Source organism: Hyla sarda, unplaced genomic scaffold (genome assembly GCF_029499605.1).
Source record: "Hyla sarda isolate aHylSar1 unplaced genomic scaffold, aHylSar1.hap1 scaffold_648, whole genome shotgun sequence".
NCBI lineage: Eukaryota > Metazoa > Chordata > Amphibia > Anura > Hylidae > Hyla > Hyla sarda.
This window is the reverse complement of record NW_026610663.1, coordinates 152,547-174,375: the sequence shown is the minus strand read 5'-3', so window position 1 is coordinate 174,375 and position 21,829 is coordinate 152,547. Positions and strand designations below refer to the sequence as shown.

At 48.0% G+C, this 21,829-nt stretch overlaps 1 protein-coding gene across 1 annotated transcript in view; it reads right to left on the bottom strand.

Moving 5' to 3' along the window:
• Positions 1 to 21,829, bottom strand: part of LOC130342326 (cytochrome P450 2C26-like) — a gene marked incomplete at its 3' end in the record, with an annotated part of 92,975 nt that overhangs the window by 20,169 nt on the left and 50,977 nt on the right. Inside the window, 1 exon segment of the mRNA XM_056554274.1 lies at positions 10,207 to 10,380. Coding sequence (XP_056410249.1) covers positions 10,207 to 10,380 — 174 coding nt within the window.

Sequence of the window (21,829 nt, the reverse complement as noted above, 5' to 3'; positions counted from 1 at the left end):
CACAGCACACAGAGGAGAGGAGATCCTGCCCCCCTATCTCTATCTATTATATACACAATACGCAGAGGAGAGGAGATCATGCCCCCTATCTCTATCTATCACATACACATCACACAGAGGAGAGGAGATCCTGTCTCCTATCTCTATCTATTATATACACAGCACACAGAGGAGAGGAGATCCTGCCCCCTATCTCTATCTATAACATACACAGCACACAGAGGAGAGGAGATCCTGTCCCCTATCTCTATCTATTACATACACAGCACACAGAGGAGAGGAGATCCTGCCCCCTATCTCTATTTATCACATACACAGCACACAGAGGAGAGGAGAGCAATGCACCTATCTCTATCTATCATATACACAGCAAACAGAGGAGAGGAGATCCTGCCCCCTATCTCTATCTATTTTATACACAGCACGCAAAGGAGAGGAGATCCTGCCCCCTATCTCCATCTATTACATACATACACAGCACACAGAGGAGAGGAGATCCTGCCCCTATCTCTATCTATCACATACACACCACACAGAGGAGAGGAGATCCTGCCCCTATCTCTATCTATCACATACACACCACACAGAGGAGAGGAGATCCTGCCCCCTATCTATATCTATCACATACACTGCACACAGAGGAGAGGAGATCCTGCCCCCTATCTCTATCTATCACATACACAGCACACAGAGGAGAGGAGATCATGCCCCCTATCTCTATCACATACACTGCACACAGAGGAGAGGAGATCCTGTCCCCTATCTCTATCTATCACATACACAGCACACACAGGAGAGGAGATCCTGCCCCCTATCTCTATCTATTACATACACAGCACACAGAGGAGAGGAGATCCGGCCCCCTATCTCTATCTATTTTATACACAGCACACAGAGGAGAGGAGATCGGCCCCCTATCTCTATCTATCACATACACAGCACACAGAGGAGAGGAGATCCTGCCCCCTATCTCTATCTATTACATACACAGCACACAGAAGAGAGGAGATCCTGCCCCCTATCTCTATCTATTATATACACATCACACAAATGAGAGGAGATCCTGCCCCCTATCTCTATCTATTATATACACAGCACACAGAGGAGAGGAGATCCTGCCCCCTATCTCTATCTATTATATACACAGCACACAAAGGAGAGGAGATCCTGCCCCCTATCTCTATCTATTATATACACAGCACACAGAGGAGAGGAGATCCTGCCCCCTATGTCTATCTATTATATACACAGCACACAGAGGAGAGGAGATCCTGCCCCCTATCTCTATCTATTACATACACAGCACACAGAAGAGAGGACATCCTGCCCACTATCTATATCTATAAAATACACAGCACACAGAAGAGAGGAGATCCTGCCCCCTATTTCTATCTATTACATACACAGCACACAGAAGAGAGGAGATCCTGCCCCCTATCTCTATCTATCACATACACAGCACACAGAGGAGAGGAGATCCTGCCCCCTATCTCGATCTATTACATACACAGCACACAGAAGAGAGGACATCCTGCCCACTATCTATATCTATAAAATACACAGCACACAGAAGAGAGGAGATCCTGCCCCCTATGTCTATCTATTACATACACAGCACACAGAAGAGAGGACATCCTGCCCACTATCTATATCTATAAAATACACAGCACACAGAGGAGAGGAGATCCTGCCCCCTATCTCTATCTATTACATACACAGCACACAGAAGAGAGGAGATCCTGCCCCCTATCTCTATCTATTACATACACAGCACACAGAGGAGAGGAGATCCTGCCCCCTATCTCTATCTATTACATACACAGCACACAGAAGAGAGGACATCCTGCCCACTATCTATATCTCTAATATACACAGCACACAGAAGAGAGGAGATCCTGCCCCCTATCTCTATCTATCACATACACAGCACACAGAGGAGAGGAGATCCTGCCCGCTATCTCTATCTATTACATACACAGCACACAGAGGAGAGGAGATCCTGCCCCCTATCTCTATCTATCACATATACAGCACACAGAGGAGAGGAGATCCTGCCCCCTATCTATATCTATCACATACACACCACACAGAGGAGAGGAGATCCTGCCCCCTATCTATATCTATCACATACACTGCACACAGAGGAGAGGAGATCCTGTCCCCTATCTCTATCTATTATATACACAGCACACAAAGGAGAGGAGATCCTGCCCCCTATCTCTATCTATCACATACACAGCACACTGAGGAGAGGAGATCCTGTCACCTATCTCTATCTATTATATACACAGCACACAAAGAAGAGGAGATCCTGCCCCCTATCTCTATCTATCACATACACAGCACACAGAGGAGAGGAGATCCTGCCCCCTATCTCTATCTATTATATACACAGCACATAGAGGAGAGGAGATCCTGCCCCCTATCTCTATCTATCACATACACAGCACACAGAGGAGAGGAGATCCTGCCCCCCTTCTCTATCTATTACATACACAGCACACAGAAGAGAGGAGAACCTGCCCTCTATCTCTATCTATCACATATACAGCACACAGAGGAGAGGAGATCCTGCCCGCTTTCTCTATCTATTACATACACAGCACACAGAGGAGAGGAGATCCTGCCCCCTATGTCTATCTATTATATACACAGCACACAGAGGAGAGGAGATCCTGTCCCCTATCTCTATCTATTTTATACACAGCACACAAAGGAGAGGAGATCCTGCCTGCTATCTCTATCTATCACATACACAGCACACAGAGGAGAGGAGATCCTGCCCCCTATCTCTATCTATTATATACACAGCACACAGAGGAGAGGAGATCCTGTCCCCTAACTCTATCTATTATATACACAGCACACAAAGGAGAGGAGATCCTGTCCCCTATCTCTATTTATTATATACACAGCACACAGAGGAGAGGAGATCCTGCCTCCTATCTCTATCTATTATATACACAGCACACAGAGGAGAGGAGATCCTGCCCCCTATCTCTATCTATTATATACACAGCACACAGAAGAGAGGAGATCCTGCCCCCTATCTCTATCTATCACATACACAGCACACACAGGAGAGGAGATCCTGCCCCCTATCTCTACCTATTACATACACAGCACCCAAAGGAGAGGATATCCTGCCCCCTATCTCTATCTATCACATACACAGCACACAGAGGAGAGGAGATCCTGCCCCCTATCTCTATCTATTACATACACAGCACACAGAAGAGAGGAGATCCTGCCCCCTATCTCTATCTATCACATACACATCACACAGAGGAGAGGAGATCCTGCCCGCTATCTATATCTATTACATACACAGCACACAGAGAGGAGATCCTGCCCCCTATGTCTATCTATTATATACACAGCACACAGAGGAGAGGAGATCCTGTCCCCTATCTCGATCTATTATATACACAGCACACAGAGGAGATCCTGCCCCCTATCTCTATCTATTATATACACAGCACACAAAGGAGAGGAGATCCTGCCCCCTATCTCTATCTATCACATACACAGCACACAGAGGAGAGGAGATCCTGCCCCCTATCTCTATCTATTATATACACAGCATGCAGAGGAGAGGAGATCCTGCCCGCTATCTATATCTATCACATACACAGCACACAGAGAAGAGGGGATCCTGCCCCCATCTCTATCTATTACATACATACACAGCACACAGAGGAGAGGAGATCCTGCCCCCCTATCTCTATCACATACACAGCACACAGAGGAGAGGAGATCCTGCCCCCTATCTCTGTCTGTCACATACACAGCACAAAGAGAAGAGGAGATCCTGAGGGGGTGTGATCACATGTCATTATATTATTATATTATATCAGTGATGTCATACAGGGGGCGGGTCTGTGATCGAATATCATTATATTACTATTATATTATATCAGTGATGTCATACAGGGGGCGGGGCTGTGATCACATGTCATTATATTACTATTATATTATATTATATCAGTGATGTCATCCAGGGGGCGGGGCTGAGATCACATGTCATTATATTACTATTATATTAGTGATGTCATTCAGGGGGTGGGGCTGTGATCACATGTTATTATATTACTATTATATCAGTAATGTCATAGAGAGTGCGGGACTGTGATCTCATGTCATTATATTACTATTATATTACATCAGTGATGTCATAGAGGGGGCGGGGCTGTGATCACATGTCATTATATTGCTATCATATTATATCAGTGATGTCATACAGGGGGCGGGGCTGTGATCACATGTCATTATATTACTATTATATTATATCAGTGATGTCATACAGGGGGCGGGGCTGTGATCACATGTCATTATATTACTATTATATTATATCAGTGATGTCATACAGGGGGCAGGGTTGTGATCACTTGTCATTATATTAGTATTATATTATATCAGTGATGTCATACAGGAGGCTGGGCTGTGATCACATGTCATTATATTACCATTATATTATATCAGTGATGTCATACAGGAGAGGAGATCCTGCCCCCTATGTCTATCTATTATATACACAGCACACAGAGGAGAGGAGATCCTGCCCCCTATCTCTATCTATCACATACACAGCACACAGAGGAGAGGAGATCCTGCCCCCTATCTCTATCTATTACATACAGAGCACACAGAAGAAAGGAGATCCTGCCCCCTATCTCTATCTATTACATACATACACAGCACACAGAGGAGAGGAGATCCTGCCCCCTATCTCTATCTATAACATACACAGCACACAGAGAAGAGGAGATCCTGCCCCCTATCTCTATCTATCACATACACAGCACACAGAGGAGATCCTGCCCCCTATCTCTATCTATCACATACACAGCACACAGAGGAGAGGAGATCCTGTCCCCTATCTCTATCTATAACATACACAGCACACAAAGGAGAGGATATCCTGCCCCCCTATCTCTATCACATACACAGCACTCAGAGGAAAGGAGATCCTGCCCCTATCTCTATCTATCACATACACAGCACACAGAAGAGAGGAGATCCTGCCCCCTATCTCTATCTATTACATACACAGCACACAGAGGAGAGGAGATCCTGCCCCTATCTCTATCTATCACACACACACAGCACATAGAGCAGAGGAGATCCTGCCCCCTATCTCTATCTATCACATACACAGCACACAGAGGAGAGGAGATCCTGCCCCCTATCTCTATCTATCACATACACAGCACACAGAAGAGAGGAGATCCTGCCCCCTATCTCTATCTATCACATACACAGCACACAGAGGAGAGGAGATCCGGCCCCCTATCTCTATCTATTATATACACAGCACACAGAGGAGAGGAGATCCTGCCCCCTATCTCTATCTATTACATGCACAGCGTACAGAGGAGATCCTGCCCCACTATCTCTATCTATCACATACACAGCACACAGAGGAGAGGATATCCTGCCCCCTATCTCTATCTATCACATACACAGCACACAGAGGAGAGGAGATCCTGCCCCCTATCTCCATCTATTATATACACAGCACACAGAAGAGAGGAGATCCTGCCCCCCATCTCTATATATCACATACACAGCACACAGAGGAGAGGAGATCCTGCCCCTATCTCTATCTATAACATACACAGCACACAGAGGAGAAGAGATCCTGCCCCCTATCTCTATCTATCACATACACAGCACACAGAGGAGAGGAGATCCTGCCCCCTATGTCTATCTATTATATACACAGCACACAGAGGAGAGGAGATCCTGCCCCCTATCTCTATCACATACACTGCACACAGAGGAGAGGAGATCCTGCCCCTTATCTCTATCTATCACATACACAGCACACAGAGGAGAGGAGATCCTGCCCCCTATCTCTATCTATTATATACACATCACACAGAGGAGAGGAGATCCTGCCCCCTATCTCTATCACATACACTGCACACAGAGGAGAGGAGATCCTGCCCCCTATCTCTATCTATCACATACACAGCACACAGAGGAGAGGAGATCCTGCCCCCTATCTCTATCTATTACATACACAGCACACAGAGGAGAGGGGATCTTGCCTCTATCTCTATCTATTACATACACAGCACACAGAGAAGGGGAGATCCTGCCCCCTATCTCTATCACATACACAGCACACAGAGGAGAGGAGATCCTGCCCCCTATCTCTATCTATTATATACACATCACACAGAGGAGAGGAGATCCTGCCCCCTATCTCTATCACATACACTGCACACAGAGGAGAGGAGATCCTGCCCCCTATCTCTATCTATCACATACACAGCACACAGAGGAGAGGAGATCCTGCCCCCTATCTCTATCTATTACATACACAGCACACAGAGGAGAGGGGATCTTGCCTCTATCTCTATCTATTACATACACAGCACACAGAGGAGGGGAGATCCTGCCCCCTATCTCTATCACATACACAGCACAAAGAGAAGAGGAGATCCTGAGGGGGTGTGATCACATGTCATTATATTATTATATTATATCAGTGATGTCATACAGGGGGCGGGTCTGTGATCGAATATCATTATATTACTATTATATTATATCAGTGATGTCATACAGGGGGCGGGGCTGTGATCACATGTCATTATATTACTATTATATTAGTGATGTCATTCAGGGGGTGGGGCTGTGATCACATGTCATTATATTACTATTATATTATACCAGTGATGTCCACAGGGGGCGGGGCTGTGATCACATGTCATTATATTACTATTATATTATATCAGTGATGTCATCCAGGGGGCGGGGCTGAGATCACATGTCATTATATTACTATTATATTAGTGATGTCATTCAGGGGGTGGGGCTGTGATCACATGTCATTATATTACTATTATATTATACCAGTGATGTCTACAGGGGGCGGGGCTGTGATCACATGTTATTATATTTCTATAATATCAGTAATGTCATAGAGAGGGCGGGACTGTGATCTCATGTCATTATATTACTATTATATTATATCAGTGAAGTCATAGAGGGGGCGGGGCTGTGATCACATGTCATTATATTGCTATCATATTATATCAGTGATGTCATACAGGGGGCGGGGCTGTGATCACATGTCATTATATTACTATTATATTATATCAGTGATGTCATACAGGGGGCGGGGCTGTGATCACATGTCATTATATTACTATTATATTATATCAGTGATGTCATACAGGGGGCGGGGTTGTGATCATTTGTCATTATATTAGTATTATATTATATCAGTGATGTCATACAGGAGGCTGGGCTGTGATCACATGTCATTGTATTACCATTATATTATATCAGTGATGTCATATAGGAGGCGGGGCTGTGATCACATGTCATTATATTACTATTATATTATATCAGTGATGTCATACAGGAGAGGAGATCCTGCCCCCTATGTCTATCTATTATATACACAGCACACAGAGGAGAGGAGATCCTGCCCCCTATCTCTATCTATCACATACACAGCACACAGAGGAGATCCTGCCCCCTATCTCTATCTATAATATACACAGCACACAAAGGAGAGGAGATCCTGCCCCCTATCTCTATCTATCACATACACAGCACACAGAGGAGAGGAGATCCTGTCCCCTATCTCTATCTATAATATACACAGCACACAAAGGAGAGGAGATCCTGCCCCCTATCTCTATCTATCACATACACAGCACACAGAGGAGAGGAGATCCTGCCCCCTATCTCTATCTATTACATACACAGCACACAGAGGAGAGGAGATCCTGCCCCCTATCTCTATCTATTATATACACAGCACACAGAGGAGAGGAGATCCTGCCCCCTATCTCTATCTATTACATACATACACAGCACACAGAGGAGATCCTGCCCCCTATCTCTATCTATCACATACACAGCACACAGAGGAGAGGAGATCCTGCCCCCTATCTCTATCTATTACATACACAGCACACAGAGGAGAGGGGATCTTGCCTCTATCTCTATCTATTACATACACAGCACACAAAGGAGAGGAGATCCTGCCCCCTATCTCTATCTATTACATACAAAGCACACAGAGGTGAGGAGATCCTGTCCCCAATCTCTATCTATCACATACACAGCACACAGGAGAGGAGATCCTGCCCTCTATCTCTATCTATCACATACACAGCACACAGAGGAAAGAAGATCCTGCCCCCTATCTCTATCTATTATATACACAGCACACAGAGGAGAGGAGATCCTGCCCCCTATCTCTATCTATTATATACACAGCAAACAGAGGAGAGGAGATCCTGCCCCCTATCTCTATCTATCACATACACAGCACACAGAGGAGAGGAGATCCTGCCCCCTATCTCTATCTATTATATACACATCACACAGAGGAGAGGAGATCCTGCCCCCTATCTCTATCTATTACATGCACAGCGTACAGAGGAGATCCTGCCCCCTATCTCTATCTATCACATAGACAGCACACAGAGGAGAGGGGATCCTGCCCCCTATCTCTATCTATAACATACACAGCACACAAAGGAAAGGATATCCTGCCCCCTATCTCTATCTATCACATACACAGCACACAGAGGAGAGGAGATCATGCCCCCTATCTCTATCTATTATATACACAGCACACAGAAGAGAGGAGATCCTGCCCCCCATCTCTATATATCACATACACAGCACACAGAGGAGAGGAGATCCTGCCCCTATCTCTATCTATAACATACACAGCACACAGAGGAGAAGAGATCCTGCCCCCTATCTCTATCTATCACATACACAGCACACAGAGGAGAGGAGATCCTGCCCCCTATCTCTATCTATTATATACACATCACACAGAGGAGAGGAGATCCTGCCCCCTATCTCTATCACATACACTGCACACAGAGGAGAGGAGATCCTGCCCCCTATCTCTATCTATCACATACACAGCACACAGAGGAGAGGAGATCCTGCCCCCTATCTCTATCTATTACATACACAGCACACAGAGGAGAGGAGATCCTGCCCCCTATCTCTATCTATTACATACACAGCACACAGAGGAGAGGGGATCTTGCCCCTATCTCTATCTATTACATACACAGCACACAGAGGAGGGGAGATCCTGCCCCCTATCTCTATCTATTACATACAAAGCACACAGAGGTGAGGAGATCCTGTCCCCAATCTCTATCACATACACAGCACACAGGAGAGGAGATCCTGCCCTCTATCTCTATCTATCACATACACAGCACACAGAGGAAAGAAGATCCTGCCCCCTATCTCTATCTATTATATACACAGCACACAGAGGAGAGGAGATCATGCCCCCTATCTCTATCTATTATATACACAGCAAACAGAGGAGAGGAGATCCTGCCCCCTATCTCTATCTATCACATACACTGCACACAGAGGAGAGGAGATCCTGCCCCCTATCTCTATCTATCACATACACAGCACACAGAGGAGAGGAGATCCTGCCCCCTATCTCTATCTATTATATACACATCACACAGAGGAGAGGAGATCCTGCCCCCTATCTCTATCTATCACATACACAGCACACAGAGGAGAGGAGATCCTGCCCCCTATCTCTGTCTGTCACATACACAGCACAAAGAGAAGAGGAGATCCTGAGGGGCTGTGATCACATGTCATTATATTACTATTATATTATATCAGTGATGTCATACAGGGGGCGGGGCTGTGATCACATGTCATTATATTACTATTATATTATATCAGTGATGTCATCCAGGGGGCGGGGCTGAGATCACATGTCATTATATTACTATTATATCAGTGAATTCATACAGGAGGCGGGGCTGTGATCACATATCATTATATTACTCTTCTATTATACCAGTGATCTCATAGAGGGGGCGGGGCTGTGATCACATGTCATTATATTACTATTATATTATACCAGTGATGTCTACAGGGGGCGGGGCTGTGATCACATGTCATTATATTACTATTATATCAGTAATGTCATAGAGAGGGCGGGGCTGTGATCGCATGTCATTATATTACTATTATATTATATCAGTGATGTCATAGAGGGGGCGGGGCTGTGATCACATGTCATTATATTGCTATCATATTATATCAGTGATGTCATACAGGGGGCGGGGCTGTGATCACATGTCATTATATTACCATTATATTTTATCAGTGATATCATACAGGGGGTGGGGCTGTGACAACCTCTTACCTCTACACTCAGCTCTGCTACATATTTACCTCTTTGATCCTGATCAGGAAGTAGTCAATGAAGTCTCGGGGAGCGGTCAGATTTAGACTCTTTTTATGCTGCTTGATGTATTTCTTGACGAATGAGATCAGAATATTTGCTTCTTTGAAGATTTTGTCTTTTAAAATTGGGACTTTCAGGACAAATGGAAAAAGGTTTCCAAACTGTAGGATCAAAAGAGAAGAAAATGGCATAAAATGTTCTTACTAGAATTTTTTTCTGGATGCTTAAGGCAGCACACAATGGGTTGATGGTAAGTATTCAGGAGCAGCCAGCTATGTATTGTGTAAAGCTGTAACAAGGTTGTGAAGCTGCGCTGCCTACAGACATGGCTGTACGATGGATGAGATCGGGGCTCGTGTAACGATCCTTTACATGAATATACGATGGATGAGATCGGGGCTCGTGTAATGATCCTTTACATGGCTGTACGATGGATGAGATCGGGGCTCGTGTAACGATCCTTTACATGAATATACGATGGATGGGATCTGGGCTCGTGTAAGGATCCTTTATATGGTTGTATTATGGATGAGATCGGGGCTCGTGTAACGATCCTTTACATGGCTGTACGATGGATGAGATCGGGGCTCGTGTAATGATCCTTTACATGGTTGTATTATGGATGAGATCGGGGCTCGTGTAACGATCCTTTACATGGCTGTACGATGGATGGGATCGGGGCTCGTGTAATGATCCTTTACATGGCTATACGATGGATGGGATCGGGACTCGTGTAATGATCCTTTACATGGCTGTACGATGGATGAGATCGGGGCTTGTGTAATGATCCTTTATATGGCTGTAAGATGGATGAGATTGGGGCTCATGTAATGATCCTTTACATTTCTATACGATGGATGAGATCGGGGCTCGTGTAATGATCCTTTACATTTCTATACGATGGATGAGATCGGGGCTCGTGTAATGATCCTTTACATTTCTATACGATGGATGAGATCGGGGCTCGTGTAATGATCCTTTACATGGCTGTACGATGGATGAGATCGGGGCTCGTGTAATGATCCTTTACATTTCTATACGATGGATGAGATCGGGGCTCGTGTAACGATCCTTTACATGGCTGTACGATGGATAAGATCGGGGCTCGTGTAACGATCCTTTACATGGCTGTACGATGGATGAGATCGGGGCTCGTGTAATGATCCTTTACATGGCTGTACGATGGATGAGATCGGGGCTCGTGTAATGATCCTTTACATGGCTGTACGATGGATGAGATCGGGGCTCGTGTAATGATCCTTTACATGGCTGTATGATGGATGAGATCGGGGCTCGTGTAATGATCCTTTACATTTCTATACGATGGATGAGATTGGGGCTCGTGTAATGATCCTTTACATGGCTGTACGATGGATGAGATCGGGGGCTCGTGTAACGATCCTTTACATGGCTGTACGATGGATGAGATCGGGGCTCGTGTAATGATCCTTTACATGGCTGTACGATGGATGGGATTGGGGCTCATGTAATGATCCTTTACATGGCTGTATGATGGATGGGATCGGGGCTCGTGTAATGATCCTTTACATGGCTGTACGATGGATGAGATCGGGGCTCGTGTAATGATTCTTTACATGGCTGTACGATGGATGAGATCGGGGCTCGTGTAATGATCCTTTACATTTCTATAAGGTGGATGAGATCGGGGCTCGTGTAACGATCCTTTACATGGCTGTACGATGGATGGGATCGGGGCTCGTGTAAAGATCCTTTACATGGCTGTACGATGGATGAGATCGGGGCTCGTGTAATGATTCTTTACATGGCTGTACGATGGATGAGATCGGGGCTCATGTAACAATCCTTTACATGGCTTTACGATGGATGAGATTGGGGCTCATGTAATGATCCTTTACATGGCTGTACGATGGAGGAGATCGGGGCTCGTGTAATGATCCTTTACATGGCTGTACGATGGAGGAGATCGGGGCTCGTGTAACAATCCTTTACATGGCTGTACGATGGATGAGATTGGGGCTCATGTAATGATCCTTTACATGGCTATACGATGGATGGGATCGGGGCTCGTGTAATGAACCTTTACGTGGCTGCACGATGGATGAGATCGGAGCTCGTGTAATGATCCTTTACATGGCTGTATCATGGATGAGATCGGGGCTCATGTAATGATCCTTTACATGGTTGTATTATGGATGAGATCGGGGCTCGTGTAATGATCCTTTACATGGCTGTACGATGGATGAGATCGGGGCTCACGTAATGATCCCTTACATGGCTATACGATGGGTGGGATCTGGGCTCGTGTAATGATCCTTTACATGGCTGTATGATGGATGAGATCGGGGCTCGTGTAATGATCCTTTACATGGCTGTACGATGGATGAGATCGGGGCTCGTGTAATGATCCCTTACATTTCTATACGATGGATGAGATTGGGGCTCATGTAACGATCCTTTACATGGCTGTATGATGGATGGGATCGGGGCTCTTGTAACGATCCTTTACATGGCTGTACGATGGATGAGATCGGGGCTCGTGTAACGATCCTTTACATGGCTGTATGATGGATGAGATCGGGGCTCGTGTAACAATCCTTTACATGGCTGTACGATGGATGAGATCGGGGCTCGTGTAATGATCCTTTACATGGCTGTACGATGGATGGGATGGGGGCTCGTGTAATGATCCTTTACATGGCTATACGATGGATGGGATCTGGGCTCGTGTAATGATCCTTTACATGGCTGTACGATGGATGGGATGGGGGCTCGTGTAATGATCCTTTACATGGCTATATGATGGATGTGATCGGGGCTCGTGTAATGATCCTTTACATGGCTATACGATGGATGGGATCTGGGCTTGTGTAATGATCCTTTACGTGGCTATACGATGGATGGGATGGGGGCTTGTGTAATGATCCTTTACATGGCTATACGATGGATGGGATCTGGGCTTGTGTAATGATCCTTTACATGGCTATACGATGGATGGGATCTGGGCTTGTGTAATGATCCTTTACGTGGCTATACGATGGATGGGATGGGGGCTTGTGTAATGATCCTTTACATGGCTATACGATGGATGGGATCTGGGCTTGTGTAATGATCCTTTACATGGCTATACGATGGATGGGATCGGGGCTCGTGTAATGAACCTTTACGTGGCTGCACAATGGATGAGATCGGAGCTCGTGTAATGATCCTTTACATGGCTGTATCATGGATGAGATCGGGGCTCGTGTAATGATCCTTTACATGGTTGTATTATGGATGAGATCGGGGCTCGTGTAATGATCCTTTACATGGTTGTATTATGGATGGGATATAGGCTCGTGTAATGATCCTTTAAATGGCTTTACGATGGATGGGATCGGGGCTCCTGTAATGATCCTTTACGTGGCTATACGATGGATGGGATGGGGGCTCTTGTAATGATCCTTTACATGGCTATACGATGGATGGGATCTGGGCTCGTGTAATGATCCTTTACGTGGCTGCACGATGGATGAGATCGGGGCTCGTGTAATGATCCTTTACATGGCTGTACGATGGATGAGATCAGGGCTTGTGTATCGTTCCTTTACATGGCTATATGATGGATGGGATCGGGACTTGTGTAATGATCCTTTACGTGGCTGCACGATGGATGAGATTGGGGCTCGTGTAACGATCCTTTACATGGCTGTATGATGGATGGGACTTCTTATAAGTAATAATTCAGTTGCTTATTCAGATCAATGCATTAGATATGCATTGGATTTATCCACTGGATCAGCATTCTATTGGTACTGCCTTAGGCAGACTGCCCTGAAAACCAATCGGCACCCCATTATTACGTTTCAGGGGTACTGACTGGAGCACTTGAGACCAGGAATGTGCCGCAAAAACTGTTTATCGGTAAGGTCACACATAGCGCATCCGCAGTGTATTTCATGCAGCGGATGCTCCGATGGCAGTCACAAGAGCAAGCTCCCTGCGGCGGATGGGTAGCTCTGTGTGTCCACTTGCATGGACATGCAGATACCAGGAAATTATATGAGGAGAGCATTAACCCCAGGAGCAGATACCAGGACATTACATGAGGAGAGCATCAACCCCAGGAGCAGATACAAGGAAATTAAATGAGGAGAGCATTAACCCCAGGAGCAGATACCAGGACATTACATGAGGAGAACATCAACCCCAGGAGCAGATACCAGGACATTACATGAGGAGAGCATTAACCCCAGGAGCAGATACAAGGACATTACATGAGGAGAGCATCAACCCCAGGAGCAGATACAAGGAAATTATATGAGGAGAGCATTAACCCCAGGAGCAGATACCAGGACATTACATGAGGAGAACATCAACCCCAGGAGCAGATACCCGGACATTACATGAGGAGCAGATACCAGGACATTCAGGGCCGGGCCATCTATAGGCAAGATAAGCGGTCGCCTAGAGCGCCCTCTTGCTGGGGGTGCTGCTCCGTCCCTGCAAGAAAGTTTACAGGGACTGGGCTGGTAGAAGAGCACAGGGGCAGCGCTTCTTTACTTAGAGACCCCCCCCCCCCCCCCTCTGTCCGGGCTGGCAGAAGACTCAGAGTGCTCCTCACCCAGGTGGCCAGGTCCTGCTTCCTGACAAACTCCCCATCCACTCCCTCCCGCTACTGTTAATGTTGCCCGCAGTGCTGCCGACACCCCCTAATCCCAGAGCTCCCCGCGTACACCCTGCCCCCCCCCCCCCGGTGCAGACAAAACCCGCTGCATCCCAAGTCCCCCACCGCATCCTGCTCCATCCCAGATGGACAGGCCAGGCTAGATTCTGGATATCGCGCGGAGGGCCCCTGCACAGTGCCGACAGCCCCCCCAGCCTCCCCCCTCGTCCGGCGCTCCTGGCCACACGAATGAACTCTCCTGTCAAGTCTGGTGGGATAGTCAGACAACGCTGTATGTGCCCATGCTTGTAAAAGAATGGGGGGGGGGGGGATTTGACTGTGAGTATGTACATATATATATATCAGCATTTCCCAACAAGGGTGCCTCCAGCTGTTGTAAAACTAAATAGCAGGAGGCACCCACGTTGGGAAAAGCTGAGATAAATATATAATGGATGGTGGGGGTTATATATATTTGTGGTCATGGCTCGAAAGGCCGTACGAGCAAGTATACGAAAAAGGAGAACAAGAGTACTTACCGTCCTGAGCCTTGGAACCCCGGTAGACCTAGTACAGAATTAAGAAATACAAACAGCGGATGAGGTGTGCCCAATAACCGCGATCGAGGGCACGCCTATAGAGGGCAAAGAGTCAAGTGTAGGGTGTAACTCTATTTTATTTGTATCACAACGCCAAAACTTTAAACACATTAGCCATTTCGGTAGAGGGATCCGGAATGTATCGGTCAAAACAGCTGGAGTTCCAGCGGCCTAGCTTCTTAATGATGTGAGCTGGGACATCATGTTTGGAGGCTGCGGAGGGCGCCCCGATCCTGAACGAGTGTCCTGAGATGACAGCGGGATCATGACCTAGCATGGTGACTAGGGAGCGGACGTATCTGATAAACTGGGAGGAAGACAGAGCATGCCCAGCCACCGGGAGGAGCGGACTGTCCGCTGCTTGCCCGGACAGCATTGAGAGGAGGTCGGTGAGAGACGAGACTGGGCACCACTGATGTGAGGTGGGGAAATATCTGATGGATGCTCCCCATCTGCAGGTTTTAGTGGATGGAAGGGTGAAAGTGAAACCTAGCCTGTTGGATGATAGCTGGCTCAGGGTCGGCCCGGGTGCTCTGCAGCCAGTGCGCGTGAACTGCCCCGGTCTAAGGAAGCCGTAAAAAGCAAGGTGTATGGCAGCTTTGATGACCGTGCTGAGGTGAAAACCAAAAGGGTGCGTGTCCAGTAAGGAAGACATAGCCCGGAAAAAATCCCCCGTGACCGGTGCGCGAGAAAGAGATTTGGGGTGCGACAAGACTGAAATACCCTTGAGTGCTGCTTTGATCGGATGAGCAGAGAGTAGAGAAGAGGCGTGAGGGTGCGAGAGTGACCTGTGGTGTTGAAGACCTGTTAAGTGAAGTTTGATGGTGTTCTGGGATAAGTGTAAAGAAGAATGGCAAAAACCAACAAAAGCTAGGGCAGAGTGTAAAGTGATTGTGGGGGAAAGCCCTAAGCCCTGCATGAAGGAGGAGAAAAGCGCCAAAGCGGTATCATAAGCCCGGATCGTGCTGGGAGCTAAAGACTTCTTGATTAGAGTGTTGGCAATGGAGACGTATCTGGCTAGTCCGTCAGCAGTTGTTGGAACGGAGGCACCGGGACTCCGACCCGGTCTGCGTCTGGTTGTACCTGAAAATACACACCGAATTTAGCCCGAGAGAGTGCATCAGCCGCCAAGTTCTTCTTACCTTCTATGTGCTCGATCAAAAAATGGAAATTGTGCTGGAGAGACAATAGAATGAACCTCCTGACAAAGCGCATTATGTGGGGGGACCTAGAGCGTCCTCTGTTGAGAATGTCGACTGTAGCCGAATTATCGCACAGAAATCGAACTGTGGAGTTAGCCCAGGAATTTCCCCAGACAGCAGCGGCGGCTACGATGGGAAATGTTTCATACAGGGCTGAAGTTACTCTGAAATCAGGAATGTTGCGGATCTCAGCTGGCCAGGGGCCGGCTAACCATTTGTTCCCGAAAATGGCTGCGAAGCCAACCGATGAGGCATCGGACACTATAGTCGGGGACCCGTCTGATAAAGGGGGAACGAAGAAAGAGACACCGTTCCAGCTCTCCAATAAGTGATCCCACATGAGTAGGTCAGCCATCGCCTCATTGTTGATGTGGATGACCTGCCTCTGACCCGATACTGAAGGGAGAAGGTCCAAAAGTCTGGATATGAAGGCTCTCCCCTGCGGGATGATCCTCATAGCGAAAGCCATCATGCCCAGGAGGCTCTGGAGTTCGACCCTGGTTACTGTGCGACTCCTGGATAGGTTGTGTATCATCTCCCGGGTTCTGACTAGTTTCTCCTGGGGAAGCCTAGCCTGCATGTTTACAGTGTCTAGGATGACGCCCAAGAACACCAGCTGCCTGACGGGGCCTTCCGTCCTGTGAGGTGCCACTGGGACCCCGATTTCCTTGAACAGAGACAGTAGTGAAGTGAGGTTGTGAGACTAGGATGTTCGAGTAGTAAGAAGTCATCCAGGTAATGTATGACGTGCTGGCAGTCAGCCATGTTCTGGAGTGCCCAATGCAGTGCTGTGGCTAGTTGGTCAAAGAGCCAGGGGCTGCTCTTTGCCCCGAACGTGAGCTTAACTGCGAAGTAATACTTGTCCAGCCACCTGACACCGTGCCATTGCCAGAGGTCTTGTCTGATCGGGAGTAGTTTACAAGCGTCCGTTATGTCCGCTTTGGACAACCAAGTGTTTCTCCCTAACTGTAGGATGATCTGTATGGCTCGGTCAATAGTAGCATATTTCATGGAGAACTCGTCGGAGGGGATTAAAGCATTGATGCTGGGAATGATGGAGGAATAAGGCGCTGAGAGGTCATAAATTAATCTTCTTTTATTGGAATATTTGCCTGTGGCAAGCCCCAGAGGGCTGACTCTCCAACATGAAAAAGGGGGCACATCAAAGGGACCTATCATGAAACCTTTTGCCAGTTCCTGCTGGATTAGCCCGGACACGATCTCTGGCTCGGAAAGGGCTGATGACAGGTTACCACATTCATACGTGCTTTGCGGCAAAGCGACCAAACCTGTGTGGAACCCGTCGCAGAAACCCGCCACCAGCCATCTCACCCAGTCGGGCTCAGGATGACCAGCTAGGACCTGGGCGAGGACCTGGACCTGTACCACGCCTAGTCATGCATGAGGGCCCTTCTGGGAGCAGATAGAGCTGGGGTGAGCCCTAAAACAAATGAAACAAACATGTATTAGTCTGCAATTGCTGTACACGCAGGAGGAAAGATTGAAGTTATTGCAGATCTGGGTCTTGCCCAGGTACCTCACTGGTCTACCGAGCCTATCTAAGGCGGCCACGTTCCTTGGAGCTGGAGGGGTGAAGGCGTTCAGGCTCCTACTGGTGCTGGGTTCCCCTGGGTTGCTGACCTGCAGGCAACAGCTGGAGGAATGCGTGGTCACCCTGCATGCGGTGCAGGAGGGGGCTTTCAAACCCGCGAAATGTTCGCAGTATAGCTCCGTGTCTATGGACCCCCAGTTGGTGACGTAGCCGAACTGCGCGTATGCGGCTGCTACTTTTGCTGAAAAAGACTTGTGGTACTCGTAGAACGTGGTACCCCCGTATTTGTACGCCATCTGCACGACCCTGTGTAAATACAGGTCCAACTCCTCCCTGCGGCCAGGGCTGACTGAACAGAGTACGTCCCTGAATAGTCCAAATGCCAGCACAAACTCAGAGACACTCAACTTCCTGCTGAGCCTAGCGTCCTTGCTTTTGAACGTGACCGCCAGCTCCCCGCAGGCAACGGTTTTGGTATCATGTACGTCCGTGGTGGCAATTAGCAGAGAGGCGAGGTTGACCTCTTTTCCCTCAAGGATGTCCTTTTTTATGGCTGCCGGGATGAAATGTGCGGGCATGATGATCGGTGGAGGATGTGGCATACCTGAAGGCGTGGCCTGAGAGGTGGAAGCCGTGGGCGACGCTGGGGTCGGGACTGCTACGTCGCTCCTGGAGAGTTCCATTAGGACTAGCCTAGCCTTGAAACCTGACACCGTCGTAAGCACCTCAGTCATCATAGTGTGAAGCTGAGACAAGGAGGCGCTTGAGACTTGATCCTGGGCCGCAGCCTGGCTACCCTGGGGGGCTTGGTCAGCATTCAGCAAGTTGAATAACTCGCCCTTCCTAGCTGAGGCCGGAAAGGGGACACCCCTCCTTCTCAACTCTTCCATTAGCCTGGGGATGGTCCAGGACCTGTATGAGGGCAAGCTGCCTCGGTCCGAGGCCCTGGCGGGAGTCTCAGGAACCGAGAGTGCCTCCTCGATATCCGCTGGCTGAGACATGCTGCTGGCAACCTGTCCGGGCCATAGAAGGGTGCCGGCAAGAATAAGAGGAAAGAGAAAACAATAAAAAATGACTAGGGAAAAAAAAATAATACCCTCCCTATATATATGTATATACTCTCTGTATACAGTTTATTTTTGTTTTTTTCCTTTTTACATAAATTTTTTTTTTTTTCCGTTCTCCTGGCTACAGGAGGGAACTGACCTGCTGAATTTCCTGAAAAGCTTCCAACACCGGGAGTACTGACCGCACGGTAATGGCTTCCAGCTGTGGATATTTAGGGAAAGATTAATTACACATGAATGTGACCGACCGAAAGGTGTGATGGAGGAAAGTGTGATACTGAAACTGAGGCTAAATGTATGCTGTTGCGCTGAAGAAGAGTCAGAACAGCATACGCAGAGGACCCCACTGAAGATGAGTCAGACGCAGGTGATCCTCTGCCTATGAGTGATGTCGAGTCGTTCTGAAGAAGAGTCAGAAATAACCATGTCGTCAAGCCCCAACTGAAAATTGAGTCAGGCTGGGGCCGATTGACGTGAGTGTGGTGACGCACGTGGCTCTGAAGACGTGTCAGTAGCAGCGTCCTAACCGGTGACGGGAGTGCTCGTGACTGCGTAAATGTACGGGATGAGTATGGAGTGATAGACGGAGGGAGAACATACGGTTCCCCTCTCTGATATTGATTCTGTAAGTACCTCAACTGAAAGCTGTATGAGATGTTACGGGAATACGGACACAATCCGACCACCTGGTACCCTGTGGAGCAAGCAAAACGTGATGAGGCAGGAAGCAACCTGACTGACCGTAACTGCCGACGTTGATGAGCCACCGGCCGTCAAGCTACATATATGTATACAGTGACATCAAGCAAACAAGTTCCGTGCCGTAGTGGTGACAAGCAGCTCCCAACCCCGCTCCCTTGACACCCCCTCCCCCTCCCTCTGGCAACCAGGACCGGCTGGGCCTAGCGACTCCTGCCATGTGCCCACCTTGCATGTGAAAACGGGGGGGGGGGGGAGCTGGAGCAGTGGTGGGAAAGAGTTGCTGTCCCCTGAGAGAAATCCGGCGTGATTAGTAGGGCCTACGTGCCCTGGAGGGAAGCTGTGGCCTCCGTGCGTGGCTCTAGCTGAAAACCGAATCGACCCCCCCCCCCAGCCGAGCGGCGAAGGGGAGCGGGACTGTTTTGCGGGTCCCGGGAAACCCCTCCCCTTTGGCCGGGGCAGTTTGTGGGGAGGCCGTCAGCGGGTCACTAACCCCCCCCCCCCCCGGCCGGAAACCCCGCCCAGCCAGCACACGAGGCAGGAGATGGCGTGGAGGCGGGGCACCAGGCCCGGACGGAGCGGCTGGGCCGCCGAGCGGCGGCGGCGCGGCTGAAACAGGGAGGTCCCCCACCCACACCCGGAAGCGCAAACACCGGGGAGAATGCCGCAGTGCAGGGCCCGACAACCCGTTCCCCCCCCCCCCCCCGGCCAGCCGAGCGAGTGATGACGGCCGGCAGGAGAGGACGGGCCGCGCGACCCGCAGGAGCAGCGCTCCCCCAAAGCGGCAGCGAGCAGGTAGCAGGCGGGTAACCGGGACAGGGGCTTGGGCCTGCGGCAGGAGTGATACTCACCAACCTGAAACACGAAACACGAAAATAACTGCAAACCACTGCAAACCACTGACACCTCCGAGACGTACGCCCTAACACGGTATCCTGCAAGAGAAATACCGCCCACGAGTCATACGCCCCTACCTGAGGGAGAGGGGAGTTTATATACCCCACGCCACTCCCACAAATGCAGCCAATTAGGCTTTTTACATATCAGCCTTTTCCAACCAGGGTGCCTCCGGTTGTTGTAAAACTACAACTCCCAGCATGCCCAATTGTACAACAGCTGGAGGGGATATATATTTATGGTCAAGGCCTTCCAGTGTGGATGGAACGTTAACCTACCTAAACTAACAAACTATGATGTATAAACTGAACACTACTTACCAAACAAGTATACAAGCATGCAAGACATATAAACCTAGGTTACCTTTTGATTACGTGTATTATTTTTAGCTCGCAAGAGCACCTACTGGCCAGGCATCTCGCACACGTAGGAGAGAGAAGAGTTAATGTACATAACAGTGGCAGGAATTGGAAATGACATAGGCTACAATTCCTAAAGCGTTTACTTGAGTATGAGATATTTTTTGTTTGGTCTACTAAGTTTAAGTGAGGTAAGTACACTTGAGTGATTAGTTTGAGGTACTATGTGTACAGTACTACTTGAAAGGTCAGTCTTGGTACCTTAAGGGTAGTTTCCCTGTGTAGATCTTTGAGAAAGTGTTAGTGATGGGTGACGGAAATGTTACTCCCGGAGGAGCTGAGAGAGCCACCTACTAGCAACTACTACAACACCTATTATTTACATTTTTTTTTCTTTTTGTGTACACGCGCATAAAGCAAAAATAAATTTCCGTGTACAAAAACCATTTACATTTAGTTACATTAGCACAAATATTTATTAAACACTCCAACAGGGTTCAGGTGCATTCACCTGATAAGTGCAATTTGAGCAAAAGAATATTACGTTACTATTGAGGTATTCACACGTAAACAGACATGCAAGGATCAGCAGTCTACCTGCACTAAGAGTC